Consider the following 20,531-nt stretch of genomic DNA (forward strand, 5'->3'; position numbering starts at 1 on the left):
TTTTATCATTTTTATCTCATGTTTATCTATCAACGAAATTATAAGCGAGTCACGGAGAGTGCAGCGAACGCATTAAACAATTTATAGCATTTCTCAGTTAAAAATAACATGACAACTGATAACAGCATGCGATAAGGATCATCTAATAGCAATAATTGCAAAATATTTCAATACATAACAGCACTTCTGTAAAAAGTTATAGATCATATCCCATTATGCCCCGCCGTTCCGTTATGCCCCGGGTTCCCCTACATTGCTTGTCCAAAAAATAACAGTAATAATCATTTCGAGTTACGGCAAAGAACACTATGGCTGCTTAGGAGACACAAATTCATGCAAATTAACACACTCGAGCACAGTTTGCCACTGTAAAATGGCAAAGTTTTAAATAACAAGATTTTAAGAAAAGATTCTATCGAAATACTCGGAGCGGATGCGTTTCTTCGGTCAAAAGCACGCTCCGTCTCTCCTCCCGAGCAGAGTCGAAAAGTGTCGATTGAGTTTGAGCTAAATTCTAAGTGGAATGCGACCTGTGTCGATTTGTGTCAAAAACGTCGACTGTGTTCTCTAAAAGGAAAGCAGCCTATATATATATATATAAAGATTCGATAACACATATACATATAGTTTTTTTATTACGGAGATGGTTCGCGGATCTTTTGCCTTGTGGCGATTTATTCACGGAACATATGGGAAAAGTTCGTTTTCTCCCGATATGCCTAAACGAGATCCCGAGCGAGCAAAGAACGATAGAAGGATGGAAATGAGTCCGGTAATACGTAAACAAGCGAAGAAGGGACTCAAGGGTTCCAGAGGAGAGGAAAAAGGAGGAAGGACGTACGACGGTGCGATCGAACGGCCGCGAAGAGGCAAAGTTTCGAGAATCGGAATCAGGCGTAGGAGATCCCTTCTGCCGCCGGGTATACAACTTGCCCGTGGCATCGGGGATGCTCGTGCGTAGCAGCAGGAGCAGGAGAAGAGATAAGCGGGCGGGGTGAGAAAGGGAAAAGAGGAGAGAGGGAGACGCTGAGACAGCGAGGGAAGCGGGTACTCAAGCGTGACCCGCGTACTCCGATACTTGGCCACTGTCGCCGCCGGACATGGGAGACAAACAGCCGCGTATCCTCGCTTTCGGTAATCAGCTGGACATACATAAACATAGGAAGTCGGGATGAAAAACGGAGAAAGGAATGGAAAATGGATGAGAAGTGTTCGCTGCAGACATAATGCTCTCGAAGGGAGCCCCGATCGTCTCTGTGCGCGAACTTACGTCTACGTATCAATAACATTCTAGCCTCGGAAGGTGCTTCCGGTAATGGACTCACGTAAGGGTACTTTGTCACTGATGTAGAATCTCCTCGCGATCCGCTCAACATGTTAAAAGGTCTGGAAGCTTGAATGTTCGCGTGTTAAAAACCCGGCCGCCGTAAGTTCACAGACACGTTACGTTAGTGACGTAATATCTGCTTTTTCTTCACGTAAATCCTCGCATTTGCAATGGAATAAATGCTCGTGAGAAAATTCATTTTGTGTTAAATGGCAATATTATCGCGTTAAGTCGCAACCATGTAAATCTACTTGGAATCCTCCGCAAGGAAACATACGCTGCCTGTTTATGACGTTCACGATATAGCGAGCTGCATACTAATGAATATCACGTATCGTTTGCGCTTTAAAACGCAAATTGGAATGACGACGCAAAATAATTGTGTGTAGACAAGAATCTGCAAATAAATCGACGATTTCTATCTTCGATAGCTATTTTCGTGACTCGATGCGACGTGCCCGCGTAAAGTCTGAAAAGAAATATAATCGATATAAAACAAAAGACTCTATTCTCGACTTTGCGCCCTACGTGCCGTATTGAACCTGATAAGTTAGGATCGTGTTTATTCTGCCTTATCGGTAACCTAGATCTACAATCTGCGGACTCGGCGCAACTTCTGGTATTCGCGGAAGCGGTCGGGTCTTTCGAACCGACTTGGGCTCGATCTCGGTTGAAATCGTATTCGTACGATTGCTGTTTGCCGACCGCAAAGTTTGACGTGTCGCGATCTAAGGAGCAAAGGATGAAGGGACTGAGGAGAAACGGGACGCGAATAACGACGACGATCGGATTTGCGAGTCCGTCGAACGCTCACCACGTTTGTTGAATCCAGCTGGAGCCCTTGAGACGACGCGGCCGAGATTAGTCTGTCTTCGGGTAAGCGCGTGCGCGCGCGTTCGCTCGCTCGCTCGCATAGAGTCGGTGAAGGGTTACCCGTATTTAATTAAACTGTTACTTCGCATTGATTGCCAAACTTGGGTCCTGGGCCGCTCGCTGCAGAGAAGATTATCGAAGTTCGCCGCGCTTCTACTCAGGCCATATCGAGAGGCTGCCAGGCAATCTCGCCAACTTCCAGCCACGCGATAGCGCCAACCTTCTTTGTCAGTCCCGCTTTATTACTACCTTCCGAGCGAGCCGATGCAGTTATCAGCATCCGTATCAGGAAAAAGTTGAAAAAAATTTCAAAGTTGAGAATGCAAGCACGGAACAGGCGGTTACCGCTTTCAACAGGTAAACTCTGTTCCGTAAATCTGTCAGTCAAGATAACAGCAGCGGTGCAAAAGTCGAGAAAATGTTTAAAAGATAATTATGTTAAAGCTAATTATTGCTGTCACCGTTGGAGAAGAAACAAACGAGAATTGATCACGCGCCGCGGAGTTTACATTCGCGCAGACGTTACTCCGAATAGAATAAAACTGGTTCCGCGGCCGATCTAGGTTGCTTACGACGATGTGTGTAATAGATACGCTGAATGGACGACAAACGATAATCGCGATAGCGGCACTGCAAGAAGCTAGTTAGTAGGAGTTCCGGTTTTGCATCGTGATAGTGACAGGGACGTAACAAACTGTTAACTAGCTCCTTGTGGTAAGTATCTGTGGCCGGGGAAAAGAAAAGTTCGGAATGCGGTGCTCGTCCCGCGCGATCACCCGCTGCAATGATTTGACGCGAGGTGAAGTAGCTGCAGCTGCAGTTTCCCGCAAGTTTGCGCGATGATCTTGGCAGGGATGTAATATCTAACCGGTAAGCGGTTTAGTGATACTTCGGGACAATGTACTTCAGTGAACGCTGGATAATCCACCGTGCATAACGCATCGTGTTAATACTGCTGACTATGCATGTGTTTCTCCAATATTGGAAGCAACGTACAAAGATCGCGCAATGAAAACTACTAATTATACATATATTTCAATTGTTCGAGCATAATTTTAAGAATCCACACCTCGCTGAATCTATAAAGATTCTCCAACTTTATCATGTTATTGGCAGTTGAGTTTAACTTTTGCAATCTTGAAGTAAGTTACTGTTGTGTTAATTTCACCCATCGTGGCAAGTGCAAAAGGGACGACATTTGTCATGTTCGTAACCCGCGTTATAATCTTGTCAGAAACATTGGTCGCGTGTAAGTGGTCTCGGAGCGATTGGTAGAGCCACGGGGGTAGCCGTTGTACCGTACGCGATAGAGAAGAGCCTTCCAGTGCATCCCTCCCCCCGCACCCTGTTGGCGCTACCCTGCTTGCTGAAATGCAAGACCGGCGTCTCCTGTCGATCGAGGGGTAGGCGAGCGCAAGCAAGAGGGAGTTTCATTTAAGTTAGAAATTGCTTCTTCCGTAGCGATGATGGGCCGCAAATTGGGCGCGAAACAGAACGCGAAGGAGAGGAGCCTCGAACGCGGACGAGATGACGAGAGGGCGCGACGGGACAAGGAGGAACGGCGGGACGCGTGAACGAAAGGACGTATCGATTTTTTATTTATGCGCCTGTCTACCTGGCGAAAATGCAGTCGGCGCGAATGGCGGGTGTAATTCGGAAAACAGTCGCGGTATCGCTGCCGGAGCGAGCCGCGCGGGTTTATCATCGTGAAGCAGCGATGAGACGTCGTCAGTTGCAGGATCAAACGAAGTGTTAACGAGCGCCTAACCCGCCGGAGCAGAACCGATCGTTACGGAGATATTCGCGATGATAGACGCTCGTTAATGCGAAACGACGCAGATGAAATCCGATATTCTATATGAGCAACAGAGGACATTTTTTTGTGTATCAAAGTGCCCAGTCATCGCGTTCTTCGATATAACGAGCTGTGATTATCCGAACGGCGACAAAAGCCCGCGTTGCTAAAGGGTATTTGATAAATCGTCATGCGCGATGCTATCGGCGATGTTAAGTGTAAAATACGTTGGTAAGACATGAAGGAGGGGTAACAACAAAAATAGTCGATAAAGTGTGATAAGAAATAGCTTTATTCATTTACAATTGCCGTGGCTCAGGCGTGCTTTGTTGAAGAAAAAGTCATACAACAGAGAAAGAGAGAGGGCATTACTTGTCTAAGAAATTTATAACACGTAGAGGAAGATTTTCGGAAGGAGCGGTGGAAGCTCTTCCTTCGTGTGAATATCGAAAATCGGAGAGACGACGGCGTGGATTAGAGAGCACGACCGGAATTTTGCGGCGAAATCCATTTCTGTGCCGGAACTATGACCGACCCAGGAGGGCTTTCAACCAGGACGAATGAATACCCCGAAGGGGGATTACTTCCGTCTCATTAACGTGGCTCGCGATTCCGCGCGCGGCGGAATTGAGAAATTCGTCACGCCCGCCACCCGTACACCAGCGAAAATCCTAATTCATTCGGCACTCGACGATGAAAACGGCGATTGCGCCGAACTGTTAATCAGAGAATGATGGTAACGTGGTTCGTTTTGTGGCAAATAATAATTTATTTCCATTATTTCTCGTCTATTTGTACCAAGAATGTTAAAGAGAAAAATTGACCATCAGCACCGTCGAAGACGCTAGTAATTGGCTTAGAGCTATACACGGAACAATGTAGCACCGCGACTGACAAAATTATCAACGCATGCTTTGACATAGAAATATCACGCATTCATAGACACGAAAGAGTTACCGTGTAATTAACAATTTAATTAATTAACGAAAAAATCGTTAGCTATCTATGTGCAGGACCACGCGAAAAGTATTTTTCGATTTTAGGTATTTTCCGAAATTCTTATAAAAATTGAAACAGCTTTAGAAAATATTTTTATATTAGACACGATATAATCACTTGGGCTTGTAGTGAATTCTTAAACAAGATCCCCCGCGAATATTAGGAGTTTTCTTATCATTCGGAGGCAAATGTCATCTTGGTATGATCGAAGGCGTCGCTATTAATCCGGGGATGCTTCATGGCGCACTGTGCAACGATAATGTAATCGTCTAATACGCTCCCCCGGATGACGCGATGATTTCCACTGTCATGCTAATCCGCGTAGCCCGTAATTGCGCGTTTATGCGCGCTCCAGAGCCGGATTGACCTCGAGCATTATGCGTCCAGGATGTGTCCCGGGTCTGTCATGGAGGGAGAAGGGGATGGCAGGAATTATTTGCTCGTGGAAGAATAGAAGCATACGTATGATGGATGGCGCCAGCGTGTTGTCACGTTGAGGGAATAGGTAGAGGCCGTCACGCTGGAGATTGAAATCCGCAAGTTTCTCCCGCTTTCCTTTTCATCCCGCTGAGGCGCGGAGTCGTCGCAGTCATTATGATTCAGCTGAAATCTTAATGGAGCATCGGGAATTGCGGTAGGATGTATATTACGAGTCTCGCTGGTCTCGCATTACGCCCAATAAAAGGGGCTGCTCCTCCAATCGTATCTTCTTTTTCCGGAAACGAAAGTCGCACCGGAGATTCGATGCCACGTCACGTGCGCTCGCTTTACTGCCGCGATACCGAATACGTCTCCATTATAACGCTTCTATCCGTTCGCGGGAGCATCTGTAGTTCTTCCGTCTTATGGCGTATATATTTAAGCGTCATCGAGAAATCGTCTTTATCATTCCGCCATCCGCGAATGGCTCTCCTGTTACGTGTGGTGTGCTGCGCCTGTTTTCTTTCTTTACTTTTTCGATCGGCCGATACAGTCGGTAGCGGTTGCGCGATGAATTGATTTACTCGTCTTACGCCGCACGACTGCAGTGATAAATACCTATCACGTGCAAGTGTCCGCTATGTTGAGTACAGAGTTGGCCGTAGCTAGCTGGTTTCCAGGTGGTACGCGTTGGATGAAGGTGGTGCAGGATGGGCTAGACGGGCTCCGAGATATGGTGTATACCTTCGGAGCGATACGTCATCCCTGACAAGCCAGCGTGCCGATAACCCCCCGTCTACGACAAACCCCGTGTGTGGCCTCACACCTCATCGCCGCAAGGGCCATCCATCATGTTTGAGTAATGTAGGGGAACGATTTCGCGTTATTGCGAATGACCGACTCTGTCGCACGTGTCCTTTTACCGTTCTGTCTCTTCACGTGGATTATCCTCAAAAGATTTGTTCCGTTAACGCGATGAACTGATACCATCGTGCTTTCACGGCGGCTTAACATTGCTTCTCGCGATTTCGCGATCGAAGATTAGTTGAGCAAACGGAAAGCGAAACAAAAAAAAAACGCGACATCCTTTTTGTCAGAATAAATCGCGACGCATTACTGTCAGCGCTCGGATAATTATTTCTTACTGACTGTGGATGGGATTTCTACTTGTTTTTATCGATGTACTCGTGGATCAATATGAAACGCCACGAATAAATGTATATAGAAATGGACGAATTTACTCACCGTTATGGACGAGCAGAGCAGAATCGCGAGCAACAGTGATAAGGTCACTGTCAGTGAGAGTTTCGTCAGATGCGTTACCGGAAGTCGGTGTGTCACTGAGGCCGGCACCACTGCCGGGCATATGATACAGGGGATGTTGTTGTTGCTGTTGCTGCTGTTGATAGGCGCGCTGCTTGTGTTGACTTGTGTTATAATGATTGTGGTGAGACTGGTTGGTTTGATGATTATTTTGCGGATAGGCACGACTACGCAAACTGGAGGTATTATCCTCACCCTCGCTGCCACTTAGACTGTAGGCCGGATAAAGCCGTCCCTTCCCTGAAACAAAGGTCGAAGTAACCCCGTTATACCTTCCAATGCTTTAGCTTAAAATGGTTGAAAAGCCTTCAATAATAATAAATTGCGTCGATTTCTACTGAAATTTAAAAAAAATTAATGGTATTGGCGAGGGGCATATATCAATTAATTTAGTTACGGATTCCAAATGTGCCAAAGAATCAGAGAGTAAAATTATGATTGTCAATCAGGAAATTTCCTAATTTACATTACGATATATTCTGATCGATATATATTTTATTATTTTATTATTTGATATAAAATTCCTATATATGACGCAACGAAAGTAGTCACGAAATATATCGTTGTTTAATTTCGGAGTTCGCTCTATCGTGGCACGAGATCTGACGGGGTTTGCGTTTGTCACAAAAAGAAGAAAATATCGCTGGTATCTCAGTGCAAGCTGTCGCAACATCGGAAAGAGATCGGCGCGACGGCCGAGGACGCAAGAACGTGCAACGCATTAGGAGACTCCGAGGATCTCACGAGGAGGAGGTGGGAAAACAATCCTAGCGTCACGCACACTTGCACAAATAGCGAAGAAACGCGAGACTTCCGCATCCTTCGACGCTACGCGGAGATCGTTCAAGGGGAAATATCCGGTACGGACGTCTTCCTTTTGGAACCTCGTGATCGGCCTCTATGATTTCATCGCTCCTACCGCACTCGAAGCGGTCCCGCGGGAACGACGTTCGCGTGACACCTTAATGCTTTTTTTTCCGGGACAATAATAGCGCGTAAACGCGGGCTTCCGACTATAAACGGAGGTGGCTAATCGGTCCCAGGAGCATGCTCCTAGTTGTCATCATTTTGGAAATGTCTCGGGAATGTGGGATCCTCCCGGGGTGCCAGATGCCGCCCGACGACGAGTGAGAAGGAAAACCGGTTTTCGGCGACGAGACGGAAAGGAGAGAGGGAGGTCGCGAGGACTGGTACGTTATGGAAAAAGCTGATGGCGCGACGACCCGCCTCGTTATGGCGATGCCTTCGGGATAAATCGCGCGAAAACTTTGATCGATGCCTCCCGCCTTTGACCTCTGACTCCTCGCGCGGCTTGTGCGGGGTCTTGCATCAGCGAGCCGTGCTATCGGGACATCGATATCGCCAAGTCGGTTTTCTTCCCTGAATCGGCGTCTTTGACACGCCGCTGGCCGATCGATCGACCTGTCGCCAAGAGTTACGTCGCGCCGTGGAAAAAAGAGGCAGAGGTTCGTTAGCATCTCGTTGAGAAGCGAGGGATGAGAAATCGTGTTTCTCGATAACCCTGCGCTTCCTCCGCGCCGAGACAAAATGGTTTATGGGTGGACGTGTATCAGTGTCCCGACGACGGAATCGATTATCGACAAGTCCGTGGACGCTGAAGAGAGAGAGAGAGAGAGAGAGAGAGAGAGAGAGAGAGAGATCGGATGGAAATTGCAATTCGATTAACCCTTGATTTGATTGCGTGTCCGATATGAAGCGCACAGAGTTGTATCTTTTTAATTATTTTAAATTAAGCAGTGCAGTTACACAGTCGCCTTCTCGCTGTGGCATTCCGACGGATTGATAAATATCGTTTCTGTTTATCTTCGACGTTGCAATCATCGGCTCCTTTCTGTTGAGCCACGGATTTGAATACAATATGGCTTTGCTCGGAGGCCCTTCTCTGTGTGATGGATGAAGTTACAGCGAAATGCAAATGTTATTAGTGGTATCTATCGGTAGCGCGTAATTCGACATTCAATTATGGTTTGCGCCGTATCGGACATAATGCATCGCGTGCTCATCACGATCTATATATACGCCACCCTCGTGTGTACAAATAATCTTCTGACGCGGTGTGGACGCGCATAAAGGAGATTCTATTCGGCAGCATTGTTAAAAGCAAAAAAGGTACCGTTACCAATCACGACGCGGCGGTTAGAGGGGTCCATTATAATTAGGTTTGACCGTGCATACCGTTAATGGACACAATATACGGAGCTGCGTAACAACGCGACTCATCGCTAACCGAATTATTCCGTCGCTCCCTCCGTCTATCTTGCGCCCCTTCTCTCTCTCTCTCCCTCCCTCCATTTCCGTCGCTGCTTCCTCCTTTTCCTCTCCTGTCCCATTGTTTACTTTTGTCCGTCCATCCTCCAAACGGCCCCAGGCTAAACAAACTTACGGGGTTTTAACAGTTAACAAGCTTAGTGATTTTGTAATTGGGTTACTGCAGTCTGCCGCGGATGGAAATGGTAAAAATTCTTATCCCGACGTGACAGGTTCGGCTACAACGGCCGGACGAGCGATTATAAGGTCCTCGATACGTTTTACTACATATCGAATAAACCATATGTAAACACGTGCTTCCACCGGGCAAACGACGTCCGCATATTACGCGCGACATTAAACCGCGCATCCGAGAGAATAACCCTGATATAAACCTTACACGCGTTCGCATACCACGCGTCGCAAGTAGCAAAGAATATCTTTCGGTGCTTTGAATTTTACAGCACACCGAACATGTCGCAAATAAATTTGTAATGTCACGGTATGTTATATACGAGAGACCGAGCGCGTCACACATCACGCAAACACATCGAGAAACAGTCGTCGATATTAAAAAAATGACACCGTGAAATTTTGTTGCGAATTACGCAAAGAATAATCGTTTGTCAAATTAGTTTCAGCGGGAACGCGCGAAAGAAAGAGACAAAACGTATATAAAAATTAAATTTATTATGATGTATTCAATAATATTATTACGTTTCCTTTGAAATGCGCGCGATTTCAGGCGCCTTTATTGAAAGGGAACGGATTGAGATTGTGAGTCTGTACCGTGACAAAATGTGAGAAGGGAAATCTAGAGACGCGGCGTGAAACGATCCCGTATACGCGGGTACTCGCTTAAACATTTTCTATTTTCCTGCGGTAAGTGAGATTCTCTTCGAATTTCACGTATCCATAATACATTATCGGGTTACCATGGGGGAGCATTGTGGCCACCATAGAGACTCCGTTCGTATATCGAGTACTCGTATGCGCGCATGTATACGAAAGCTTGTAAATTTCTTCGTAACCTTCAACGCGGATTAGGTTAACCCCTATAATATCACCATAATTCCCGTGTTACCGCAACTAAACGCGCGTGTGTGTTACGTACACGGTAATCTATACTCTCATAAATATAATGCATATGTACCACGTTGCATGGAATTTATTATGTGTGGCGAAGAAACGATAATTCTGTGAAGATGCACGGGTTTGCAAATCTCGTCAGTTTACGAATAGTGAATTAATCGCGAGTAAGTATCGTCCTTTCTCGCTGTCTCTTTCCCTTTACGTGTCAGCATGAAAATTCGACGTGACACACGATGAAATCGACGCGCCTCTGCGACATCCGACTTTGCAGCAGGTTCAATTTCGTGCGCGGTATGTCGCTTGTTTTATACATTTGAGCATGCAGGTGGATAATATTCCGCAACAAAATATCGTGACGTAACGTTACGACGTTCCGACACGCACAGATAACGGACTTATAAAATATCTTCCGGTAACGAGAACGGTGAACTTTTCATTGTCGTGCTAGTTATGAGGTATGGTTTTCCTATCAGTTACATTGTATTAATATTTGTACGATGTGATCGCAACTACCGCCAAAAGTATAAATACACGAGTAGATAGCATACTTGCAAAACTAGAACAATAAATGTATACAGGATGTAATTATCGTATATCACTTCTCGTGAACAGATAGAGCGGATTAAAGTGACTAGAAAAAGTCTTTTACCGTTTGGCGAGTTTCTCAACAAATAATGAGAAATTATTTAATAAAGATTTGCGAATGAGCGTGCATTTGCGTGATTCATCGACAAAAGACACCCAGTGTTAAGTATCATTTATTATTGCTAGATGCCCGTTTGTCCGAAAGCCTTGCCACGCGCATAGCAACTGTCGTATATGACGCAGGGTTGGTTCTTCTTATTAAATCGCGCGGACGTACACTGATTTATGGACCTTTATTAAGCAATTCTTCATTAATTATTAAAAAAGTCGCAAAATATAGTACATAACTTTTCTATTTAGTTTAATTTGGTCTACTTACAGATGGCACGGTAATTACCAGACACTATGCATAATGTATATGACCTGTTAGATTATTCACGTGCCATTTAACGACATGATTTAATTATTTCATTAGTTAATTATCGTTAATTCGTAGATGTAGTAGACAGCAACATGAATTTATTATTCAAACGTATCGTCTCTGTATTATCAGTGAATTTAGAACTTGTGCAGACTGCGCTACATGAATTGGTTTATCAAATCTATCGCGCCGTAATTGTATTTTTATTACTGTGCATATCAATCTGCATTTTTATCAATCAATCATTGAGGCTCCTCGTTCAAGTAATATCGATTGTTGTTGCTCGATTAATTTTGTCTTTAGTCAATAACAAGTTGTTTTATTAATAGCAGATTTTAATTTTACGTGTAAATTGTTTCTTTCTAATATAAATAGGTAATTCCTGGTGAGAAGTAAAACTGTGTGATTGTAATAAAGTAAGAAAAACGAGTTATCACACATTTTCCGATTTCAATTCCTCGTTTCATTAAAATCACTAGAAAAATCCTTTGGTTAAAATCACAGAATATTCTATTTCACTCGAAACATGAAAATCTAACGAAGAGCGATAGCAATGAAATTTATAGTTATAAATATTTTTTCGATGAAAATGAGCTAAAATTTATCATTTATCAAACAGACGATCTAGATATTCATATAAATTTTTTAATTACAGTAATTTAATATGCGAGAAACAGAATATTGAGCGTTTTTGTTTTACAGTACATTAACTGTTTTATAGATAACGAATCGATTGGCACGCGGCCTTGATACTTGTTTTTGTCTCGTCGCGTTTTTGTGTCGGCAAGGTCACCGCCCTGTGATTCGCGCAACGACCTTGCCCGAACAAACGGGTCACGTTGCGAGTAGCTCACTGTATCGTTGCATTACTCCTCGAAACGCGATCGCGGCAAGTACTAGGAGAAAACGCTATCGATCCGCTCGATCATACTGTGCGCGTTTAATTGATTTGCACGATTCGTATCACGGTTACTTATCGGAGCAGGTATCTCGCGCGGTTGATTTATTTGAGAAATTGAAACGGTAAAGGAAATGTGGAAGGAAATGAAAGTTATAAATTATCGTTTTACAAGGTTGATCGATAAATAATTATTTTCTCAGCTTGTTTAGACACAAATGTATTTTGATATAAAAATACTTTGCCGATTGTTTCGCGCCAGCACATTTAAAGCAATAGAAAAAAACTATACATGAAATAGTTATCTATCCAATTGTATCGTGTCGGTATTAGAAAGTCATCGATTGTCCAATTATGTTTGACAAATTAATGAAACAAGTAAGAATTCCGAGATGAGTAGCATAGCAAAGTGTTTAATTAACATTGATTGTATTTATTAATATTTTATTACCGCACAGCATAAACGCAGTGCTTATCGACGTGAGTCGTTGAAATTTTTTGCTGTTCGCAATTTGTCCGTCGTGCTCATTCGCGAGACATCGCGTGTATCAAGCAGACTTAGTGATCGGCGTGATCGTATTTTTGCATCGCAATACAGCAAAGTACGTAATCGCGTGCGATTAATATCGGGAATGCCGTACAAAGTGATGCGCGATTATCGTATTCCGGCGATTGGTGCTCGCGCGGATTGTAATTAACCGCGTTTACGCGAGTGTTAAAAGTGCTGTGAAGGAACGAGAGAGAGGATTGTTATTTGCAAATTTAATAGTGTGGCGGGCGCAGAGAAATATGCGCTGCTTAATAAATAAATGGACGAAAAGATCCGAGTGTAAATCCAGCCACGGACACCACTGACTTTTTTCGAACGCCACCTCTCCGAGGGAAGTGGCAACCACCGAGACCCCAAGGGGGTGACCACTAGCTAAAACGTTGTCCCACCGATTACATGATTGCATTTGATTTCATCTAACTACAAATAATTTTCTTATATTCACGTTTAAAAATATGTGACGTTGTTAAACCTCAAAGAGCTGTTAGGTTTCCTCAAAACGTTATATACTTTTCATTTTACTAATAAGTATTTGCATGTAGAGGTAATTTCAAACTTCCCTCTATAGAGCCGTTCAAAATCGGCATTAAACTGTAGATTCCATATTTCTATAAGAGGGTTCACGAGGAGGCCCAAATCCGACTCGGACTATAATGCTATTGAATGATGTTGATGATGGCGGTGGTGGTGTTGAATCGTTTCTAGTAATTGTTTATATGGCGAGAACAATTTTTTTAATATTAGTTATTTTGGATACTGCATTCGAAACGGGGATATATTTGTTTTTACAGATTAACGCAGTATAATTCCGCTGCTGAGTATCATATCAGTGAGCGATAAATTATAACTTACTTTTTCAATTTGTGGTAATGGATCCGCGAAAGTCATATAAATATGTATAAGATATTATAGACGTACTTATATATACCAAGGTACAAAAATGAGAGTATTACAAATAAATATTACATCTTACAGATCCATTGTCTTGAAACGAATGGGCTAAAACAGATTAGCATTAATATTTAACTCTGGAACATGCACGATTATTGAGTTATCGTATAAATTATTATAAAAAGATATTTTATAAGCAAAGTAAACTCGTCAAAAAGTAACGAATAACGACTGATAATTTTGGCATAAGAGAAACTGTTTCCAAAAAATGTAATTTAGATGAAATATTAGCAATTCGTGCATTTTTTACTAATTGTATAATTCTAATATACCGATAAAATTGTTTGGAGACGCTATAGTAAGAACATCACGAAAATATATTAATGATAATATTTGATTGATTTTATTAAGTACATTATAGTTAATAAAATTTTCAAATTTTTAATAATTGTAATTGATATGTAGTGAAAAATGCACGCCAGTTACATTTATACTTACAATACATCGATTTTATGCTAATCTTTCAATTTTATTCACGTTAATAACTTAACTTTATACCACTTGACCCGAAATAAAATGCCGCAAGAGCTAAAACTTGATGTTTGAAATTAACATGTCAATCAGCTGATGATTGCCACGGTACACGTGATTGTATACAGAAAATTAGTAGATAATGTTGAACAGTAAAGATCAATATTGCCTGAGCTGAATGAAAATCAGTAACAAATAACAGATTGATATAAATGCAGTTACAGACGTGAGTGCGTGTACTGTAATTTCGGCCGCACACAATTTCCATCATTCATAATTTGAAAACCATATTTTATCTTGACATTCCTGCATTCGAGAAATCCTTTTGACTTGAATTAACTGTCTAAATATTAAAATATTGTACGAACGTGACACTCTACATCGGCAATATTATCTAATGTCGCATTTCGCGCGAAGAAGAAACGCGGAAGTGTAGCCGACGATTTTATTCTCGTAAGAGCAGTCGTGGCTTATCGGGTCATCGAGTAAAAAAAAATTCTCTTTGCCGTTTGTCTCTCTCTCTCTCTCACACTTTTTCCGACAAACCCGGTTTTTTATCTTGGATTACATCGCAGATAAAAAGATTGCATCGCCGATAGGACAGTAGTGTCCATTGCAAGATTGGATCGGATGTTTCACGATCTTTCTGGTAATGGCGACCGAGCACACTGTCCGGGACGCCAGAATCGTCTTTGGATTAATCGATTTGCGCCAGTGATAGCATTCCCGAGACGAGACGGAGAGTACGCGTTTCACTTCCTCGATTTCTATTCGTTCGCTAAATGGAAAGAGCTTACGTCGATATCGCTCGAATCGAGGCTTATGGTTTTCTTTCTTCGTGGATCCGAGGGACGTTCAATAAAAACTAGCACCCACTATTTCGGTGCAGGCTATTTCGAGAAATGTAGTGCTCTCGATAATGCGTTTCCATTGCAAAATGTAATTTGCGAAAATAGATGTGTTATTTTATATTATTATACAATATTAATCTGTGCAGTGTATAATTGAAAGCGGTATTTACGATAATATTATTCATTTAAATTTTTGCTTAACAATAACGTTATTAATATCATGAAAAACTATTACAGTGATATTATCGTAACGTTTTTACAAATATTTAAAACAGAGCTTCATCAAAAGCCGACTGCAAGTTCCGCTGCGCGAAAATTTTATTCGCTCAACTCGTTTGCACAAAATTCATGCCGTAATCTCTCGTCACACGTGTCTCACGTGTGAATGAATTTCGAGGACGAGATGCGAGGCGAAAGAAATAAAACAACGAATAAAAAGCTCGTCGCGCAAGTCGGTATTGCGTCCGTGGAAGCCGGACAGTGTGCACGACGGTGATGTACACATGAGTTGCAAACCTCGCGTGCTCACGCGCAACCTTTCCTCGCTGCATCGCCTGCTGATATACTGACGTAGAGTATCGGCCAATTATTTACGCTTAATGTCGTATTTGCACGGAGCGGAGCGGAGAACAAAAGGCAACGAAGACGAAGCGCGGACGGGTGTGCGAAACAGTTTTCGCGGTAACAGTTTCTAATGAAAAGTGAATGGCTGCCGATAAAAGTCGAGAAATACCACCATTTGTGGTCGCAACGACTATCCGGTTTTTTGCGAGGTTTTTTAAGCCGGTAGAACTGGTACGGATGCCAACGTGATCGTCTGCGTTTCGCGTCAGTTTTTGCATTTTGTTCTGATCTCAATTATCAGATATTGTATAATTATAATATCTGACGTGACAGTGAAAAAGCTATGGCGCGAAATGAATACGTGCTGTACGTTATTTTTGATACGAATTTTATTTAAAACAAGGCAATCTCTACATTTAAAATGAACTCACCGAAGCCGACGATCAGAAGCATCATAATATTTGGGGAGTCTCGTATTTTAAATTGAATTATAGTTAGAAATTTGCGATTAATTTGTATCTTAAGTGAAAATATATCTTTTTATTTTTCTTTCGTGACTCGTGTATCAGTGAGTCTTGGATCGTAGACTTTTCGTTGCAAGTTGCTAATCAATTATTCCCATCAGCCTATATTCCTTGTCGCGGACGATACTCGCACGTGTGCGTGCTGGCAACTGTAGGAATATAGTCCCCGATTATAGGAAACTGTTGATTACTTAGCCATGGTATTAATACAACATCGCCAATATTGGCAGATTATCGGTATCAGATGCTCGTATTATTGCAGCGGCTGATTATTCCGATGTCAACAGCTCCAATATGTGCGTTACCTCCGGAACTGATTTTCACTTGGAGGCGGAGGAACGAAAGCGTATAAATGTGCGAGAGGGAGACCCCCCTTCGCGCCCGTCCCCGCCAGAAGACGTAAAACTCGGGATTACGGTACGCGGCTCGTTTCGAGATGTTTGCGCGAAAAAAAGAGGGTGAAGTTGGTGGATCGTAAAGTTCGAGATTACGCCGTTCGGGTTTAACGGGGCAGAGCTCGGCCTCCCTCCTCTCCGCGCGAAATTTGCATGAAACTGTTGTAAGAGATCTCGCAAGAAAGTGGCAATGAAGGCGCGAGATATATAGGCATCGTTATACTGGACCGACGCAGGAAAGAGGCGCGTGCAAATAGGAGCCGCGTTCTCGAAGGAGATGACGCAAACCGTAAAAATGGGTTGTAAAAAAATGTCGAATGTCAAAGACACGGGCGCATTAAGGCGTTTCGCGATGAAGACGCGACCCTGTTCCATCGCGTATCGTGAGACTCCACGCGGTCGGGCCAGCCGTGCGCGAAACTTTGCAACCCTAATGAAGAAATAAGGGCTGAATTCACTCCGTCGGCACTTTTTATTTAAATTCGGAATTATTCTCGTGAAGAGCATCGTTGCCCGTGTGTACTCGTTCGCGTATTAGTTTATGCAAAACAGGATCGTTGCGAAACCCTTTTTCGGAGCACCATTAGGCGAAAATGCAAATGAGAAGCTCGCATCGGTTACCTTTCACCATCGACCGGCGCAGGGAAATGCAATTTCGTCGAAGATTTGATCGATTACCGAAGCGAAAAGTGGCAGTCGGATGCGCCGAATGCGCTCGCACTACTAACTAACTTGAAACTGGTTCTCAAGCAGAATCGCATGAGCGTAATAACGTTAAAGAGCGGGCTGTTACAAAGTAGCTACCGGCTCGGAACGTCCGACGTGCAAAAAAACGCGGGTCATGATTGCACTTGGAGGACCCGCCAAATACGGCGTGACCGTTTGATGTCCGGCCGCCGTCGGGCGTTTAGAGAAAATTATCGAGTTCTTGCGCATCGATCGCTCGCTATTTGCCCGTTCGTGTCTCGTCTGCGCAAGGCGTGCTTCGAATATCGATCTAAAGTCAACGGTCCGAGATGTACGTACGTACTTGCGAGCGCTCGGCGACAGCAAGACAAGTTAAATTTCACGTCCTCGCTAAGAGTTTTCATCGTTTTCATGAATAATAAATTGAACGAGCGGAGCTAAGGAGAGAAAAGGAGGGGGAGAAAAAGAAAGAGGGACCTGCAAAATTCGGAGTACTTGAACTTTCTTTTTGTAATAATCTGCCGTTGCACTTTGAACGTGAAAACTTTAACAGTTGGATTATCAAATAAATTTACCATCGCGCGATATAGAAGCATATTCTATACGTAATACAATCCGTTATAAATAAAAATTTCCAATTTCAAGAAGCTACCGCGTATAAAAATATTGCAGAATTCATACCCTTTATAATATTCTTCACTAAAATACTTTCCTCTTTTATGATATACATATAGCATCATTATAAAGTCTTCTTTACAATAAGCGGAATCTGTTCCGTATTCTGACACGACTTATATATATATATATTAAAGCGCCTAAAGCAGGCGTATTTATGTAGATAATCGATTGTTTGCTATCAAGAATGTTTTAACAAGATATAGAACCCTATAACTTTCGTTAACGCTTGTTATCGATGCAAGAAAGTGAAATAGAGTGAGCAACTTGTATGAATTTATCTGTTTAGCATGCCTACCGCTTATTTATAACGATGTAACTGTGAGCAAGCGCTAGTGTGCTTTTAAAGATAAAGAGGAAATTTATCATTCCAAATGCGTGTTTGTATGCTATGTAAAGAAAACTCTTTCCATAAAGTGGTATAAGTATACAATTTAGCAATAGAATATATTGAAACATTATTTTATGAGCATTTGGCAGATATTTATTAATACTTGCATATTTCAATATATAATATAATATTGATCAATTTTATTATAATTTTCGTTTCTATAAATTTATGAAGTTAGAATCACGCACCTGCAATGAATTAACACATTTTCATAAAAAATAATATTAAACAATTTTTTTCGAAATTAAATTAAATTTAAATATTTCCGTTTCTAAAAAAGAGATGTTACCGGCGTAAATGTCGTTAATATCGAACAGTTGAGGCCTCTTTTCCGCGATGCCGATTAGTTGTCTCGTAGCGCGGTGTGCTTTATTTCTCTTTTAGATTCATTGTAAAAGAAGATTTGCAATTTAGAAACATACATTTGTGTACACCAACTATGAGGTAGAATCTCTAATCTTAGTAATTAGAATTGAAGTAACAACGATTTTTATTTCGAAACAATTTCCCGGTTGAACAGAGTTAGTCGTTAATTTAATCAATACCAATAAGTCCGCAGAATGATACACAAAACGTAGTAACAGTCACGGGACAAAAAAAGACAACGAATTCTCAACGTTCGTTGTTTTTCTCTCGGCGCGGTGACGTACGATGTTTTTGCGTGCCATCGTGTATCTGAAGGTCGCTGCGTTCTCATTCGCTCGCCGAACGTCGGGCCGGCAGGCGGTGTCGGAAGTTGCTCCGTGCGTCGTATTATTTTTGCGTTATCGGTTTTCAAGACGCGATCGCGATAAATGTGAGGATAAACGCTATTGATTTGCACACGTTTATTATTAACAAGTAACGTTTATCGACTAAATCTTATAACTTGTAACTAAAACTGATTTATACGTTCAAGCGACGACTTTTATCAACGTAGATTTCACGAGACTAGCTCATCTAATTGTAAGGTATGAATGTAAACCGTGATATTTTATCACGATTACATCTCGTTTACGCACCGCGCTGTTAAATTATCTGTCGATTTCGTGTAATCTGTTCCCTTTTCGGGAAAAGAGAAAGAAATTTGTGCGGCTTTGGCGTTTACGCTGTAATTCGCTCTGTCGTTCTTCGCGACTCGAACGGGCAGAAAGTAGAGAGTCTCTTATCGCGTGTCGTTACATTATGTAAATGTAATCGAAAATTATCTCGATTAACTATTGGAATTAATAACTATTTATCGCTAGAGATTTCGCTCACATAAGTCACTTGGAGGATCAGATTGAGTGACAATAAAGATTGTAAAATATCGTTTTGCTGCAGACTAATAACCACTTCTTACTGCAGATTACGCTTGGATTTCGATACTCACGTTGCGTTTTATATCGCTAATTTAAAAGTGATTTATCCATTAGCCTTCTCCGAATCAAAAATGCAAGTTCGAGTAATTTGTCAGAAAGTCACGCGATACTTGTTAATAATATTTCGTGCGTGTCGCGGTATTTCACGTCGCGTACGGAAATGTCCGAAATTTCGCGCGATCGATGATTTTCGCGAGTGAGTGTGTTGTGCGAGTGCCACAAGGAAATCTGAGAGGAGGAGGAGGCCCTGGGTGGCATCGGGCAACGTCGGAGCAATCGTAAGGTGAGTGTTTTACATTTTTATATTATTTGCTACTTGTGCAAAATTAAGTATCTGTTCTCTGTTTTCGTTTTATTTATTCAAATGATTCGAATTAGTGTAAAAGACAAAAGCATACGCGTAAAATTTTGTGAGTTTATATTAAAGCGAATACTTTTTGTCCTATTTAAAAAAATATAAAATATATTTAATACAATAATTTCTATTTTACATAATTATTCTGTCATAATCATATACATATTTGTATTTTTACAGTTCAATTTATGTAGTTAGCGATGTAGTCTACAACTGTGCTGTTCCCAATCGTATCAGTGAGTGATAAATTACCTTATATTTTAAATTAACGTTGCGCATGCAATACCTTCTTTGCATGTGTATAAATTCTTAAAAATATACAATGTTCAATTGCAAACAACGCGCGCCTCGTCATTTCTAGTATTAGTTAAAACATGGATATGTTTTAAATATATAGATAGAGGGAGGGAGAGAGAGAGAGAGAAACGTTTAAATACGTGTAGGAAACATACATATAGAACTTCTATAAATCACCACGTGTTACTAGGGTAATATCGCGACTGTAAAACGACGAATAGAAATACATTTATCGTTTAAAGTGGTAAGCCGCATATATATAAATAAATGCTATATATTAATACATTAATACAATAAAAAATTTTCTTGCACATCACTAGAGATTAACACATGAATAAAGAACATCTTATTTGCAATATTAGTTTACAAAATGTCTACTTATATCTTATTTTAGTATGTGCAATTTTGTCGTTTTTATTAATTTTTTCGTTTAATGAGCAATTTTCTCCGGTTATCGGAGGTTGAATGAATAAAATTAT

At 41.9% G+C, this 20,531-nt stretch overlaps 1 protein-coding gene across 2 annotated transcripts in view; it reads right to left on the bottom strand.

The window, feature by feature from the left end:
* Window positions 1-20,531, bottom strand: part of LOC105561760 (teneurin-m) — a 539,370-nt gene that overhangs the window by 267,935 nt on the left and 250,904 nt on the right. For both annotated transcript variants that reach the window (XM_012012040.1, XM_012012042.1), the window contains exon 3: window positions 6,660-6,977. In XM_012012040.1, coding sequence (XP_011867430.1) covers window positions 6,660-6,977 — 318 coding nt within the window. The remainder of the gene's footprint in view (window positions 1-6,659; window positions 6,978-20,531) is intronic.

Source organism: Vollenhovia emeryi, unplaced genomic scaffold (genome assembly GCF_000949405.1).
Source record: "Vollenhovia emeryi isolate VEMERY1.0 unplaced genomic scaffold, V.emery_V1.0 DF939201.1, whole genome shotgun sequence".
Taxonomy (NCBI): Eukaryota; Metazoa; Arthropoda; class Insecta; order Hymenoptera; family Formicidae; genus Vollenhovia; species Vollenhovia emeryi.